The sequence below is a fragment of the Eleutherodactylus coqui genome, chromosome 6, assembly GCF_035609145.1.
Source record: "Eleutherodactylus coqui strain aEleCoq1 chromosome 6, aEleCoq1.hap1, whole genome shotgun sequence".
In the NCBI taxonomy this organism is placed as follows: domain Eukaryota; kingdom Metazoa; phylum Chordata; class Amphibia; order Anura; family Eleutherodactylidae; genus Eleutherodactylus; species Eleutherodactylus coqui.
This window is the reverse complement of record NC_089842.1, coordinates 6,288,111-6,291,192: the sequence shown is the minus strand read 5'-3', so window position 1 is coordinate 6,291,192 and position 3,082 is coordinate 6,288,111. Positions and strand designations below refer to the sequence as shown.

The 3,082-nt window shown below is 57.3% G+C and overlaps 1 protein-coding gene across 1 annotated transcript; it reads left to right on the top strand.

The window, feature by feature from the left end:
* Positions 1 to 368: 368 nt before the first annotated feature.
* RNF26 (ring finger protein 26) lies at positions 369 to 2,272 on the top strand. Its single transcript, XM_066606098.1, has one exon. It carries the CDS (start codon positions 620 to 622, stop codon positions 1,928 to 1,930), a length of 1,311 nt encoding a protein of 436 aa, XP_066462195.1. The 5' UTR covers positions 369 to 619; the 3' UTR covers positions 1,931 to 2,272.
* Positions 2,273 to 3,082: the final 810 nt, after the last annotated feature.

Sequence of the window (3,082 nt, the reverse complement as noted above, 5' to 3'; positions counted from 1 at the left end):
CTGTATTCGCTGTATATACCTGTACTGTCCCTATATACACTGTATATCTCTGCACTCTCTCATATATATACTGTGTAAACCCGAATTCTCCCTATATACGCTGTATACCCCATATATACCGTCCATCCCTGCACTCTCCCCGTATACGCCGTGCAGTTCCCCTCTATATACTGTCCGCCCGTATATCCGTCGCTCCTCCCCCTCCACATTATACTCCTTGTGCAGCAGAAACTTTAAATCACTCCGAAGAACTTCATTGGCCAGCGTGCCTCCAATCAGCACCGTGCTGACATTAACCCCTTCCCGGACGGCGGCGGCTGCTGAGGCCGCTTGCAGCTGACTGAACGAATCGATGCGCTCTTGCCTCCATTGCTCCGGTCTGAGGCGTCTTCTCTGCACTCCCCGATAGCAGCGGCTGGAGGACCAAGATGGCGGCGCCCTGAGTGCCGTCCGTTGCTGCGCCGACCGTTGCCGTATGCCGGGACCGGTTACCTGCGGGGTCCAGTGAGGAGCTGAAGAGCTGCGGATGGAGACTGAGTGAGCTGCAGCGTGGAGGCCGCCATGACTGCTCAGTAGATGAAGGGCCCTTGTAAGGGCACAGCGCTCCTCCTCCTCTGCCATGCAGGGCATCCTGCTGGTCGTCAGCGGCCTGGGCTGGCTCCTGGACCTGCTGCTGTTCGTGCTGGACCTGAATTACTGGCTTGTTTCCAGCCTCGTCTCCTTCCTCCTCTGGACGCTCTATTTCCTGCTCAACCTCCCGGGCTCCATCACGTTTGGCGTGGCCCGCTGCTGGGAGAACGCCCTGGTGTCGGCGGCGCGGCTGGGCGAGGTGTCCGGTAACCTGGCGGTGGGCTGGGTGCACGCGGTGGGGGATGGGCTGCGCGGCCTCCTGTCCGGACTGGACGCTCTGCAGCTGCTGTGGAACCTGACGTGTCACCTGCTGCTGCGGAGCAAAGAGATGATGCAGCGCGGCCTCCTCAGCATCGCCCTCTGCGGGCAGAACCTGCACCGCCAGCTGTGCGAGGCGCTGGGCATCGCCGGCGGCCTGGTGGCCTACATCGTCAACAGCCTGGTCAACGTGTCGCTCATCGGCGTGCAGAACGTCCTGTCGGCGGCCCTCGGACTCTGGCTCACCGCCGTCAACGTGGTCGTCGTAGGGAAAGAGCTAATGGTGGCGCTGCTGTCCCAGATCTCCAGCACGGCCGTCGCCGGCGTCATCCTCTTCTGGACGCCCTTCCAGTTGGCGGTGGACCTGCTGGTGTCCTGCGGCACGGGGGTCGGCGTCATCCTCTTCAGACACCTCTACGAGGTCCTCCTGCTGCTCTTCTTAATCTGGGTCACCCGCGCCATGTTCAGGCCTTCTCCCGCATTACGTTCATTCCAAGAAAGACTCCGCCGCTGCGGCCATGTTGTCCAAATACTCGTCCACAACTTGCTGAGCGCTGAGGTTTGGCGCAGGGCCGCCGCCTGGTGCCTGCAGCTGGTCAGGATGTACCGAGCTGCTTGGGACAGAGACCAGAACCGGGCGCGGACCAGAGCGCAGGACATGCCCGTAGGGGCGGCCAGGGCACAGGGCGCTGCAGGAACCGCGCGGGCGCACAATCCACAACCACCTGTGCGGGTGCAACCAGCCGCGGCTCTGAATGTACCACCTGAGCGGTCACGGAGAGCGCCCCCACCACCCTGCGCATCAACCTCTCATGAGACGGAGCCGGCGGCAGGAGACCCCTGGAAGCTACTGAAGCAGCAGGAGGAGAGTAAGAAATGCGTCATCTGCCAAGACGAAAATAAGACTGTCCTCCTGCTGCCGTGCCGCCATCTTTGTCTCTGCTCACAGTGCACCGAAATCCTCCTGCAGCAGCCGATACTGCAGCGTAACTGTCCGCTGTGTCGGAAAATGATCCTGCAGACGCTGACCGTTTACATGTGACCCCAGGAGGTGGCGCTGCGCCGCTCGCAGGGATCTACGGGACGTAGAAGACGCGCAGGATTTTTTTTCTTCCCTTTTCTACCGTTTGTTTTAGTCGCCGTCTTTTATAAGGACAGGCGGAGCGAGGAAATATTTTTCTACTTGTGAAGGTCCTCGTGTCTGCGAAGCTGTGAAAGGACCGGAGATGCTGCTTTATCACCCCGCGTTCTCGCCATGTGTAACGTTTGTCCGCAATACAAGCATTCCACGCGTTTCGGCCGCTGTCGGCGTTGCTGAGTCGCTGCTTCCTTTCTTCTCGTTGTTGTCGCTCTTCACCAGGATTAAACCTGCTTTACCATCAAATGATTCGTAAACCGCGTTTTTAGTCTATAAATGGCGGCTGCCGTGAGCGCACGCGGGCGGTAAAGGGAACTTGTTGCCAATTTCTCACATAATCCATCTATACTGTTGAAACGCCGATGAAAGGTCCTCCGTGCGTCCAGCGGACCTGCAAAATGGAGGCCTTTATTGTTCCTTCACCGTACGCAAATTCCGCGCGATCATCCGTTGGGCGGACCGGACCGTCTCCAGAACTCTTTGTAACTCCCCAGATGCTGCCGCTCTCAGCAAGTGACTTGGAGATGTGTTTCACGTCTTCACAGCGGCGGCCGCAGTCTCTCACATGTGGCGTCCGAGGTCGGCGCAGTAGGAGTGGGTGTGTCCGCCCACAACAGGGACGCATGGGCTGCGCAGGCGTTGGTCTCGGATATTACAGCGCATGAGAGACTGCGGCCGCTCTGACAACAAGTAGAACGTCTCCACCTCCTGCTGAGAGAGAGGCGCTGTCCGGGGAGTCATGAAGAGTCCTGGAGGTGGTCCGGACCACCTGCACGCAGGCTGCACACGGCGCAGGACAATAAGTCTTTGATTTGCAGGTTCGCTCGGCGCACGGAGGATAAAGTTACTTTTGAAAGTCACGTTTCATCTGTGTTTAAACACTATAAACAGATTACTATAATTTAACAGAGGCAGTGAAGTCCAACTAGTTTGGAAAGAACTGACTATGTGGACCCTTGACCAAAAAAAATTATCATAAAATATAACTTTTATTAAAGAAATAACTAAAAGGAAGAACATACACACATAAATCTATATCCAGGAAAACCCATGGAA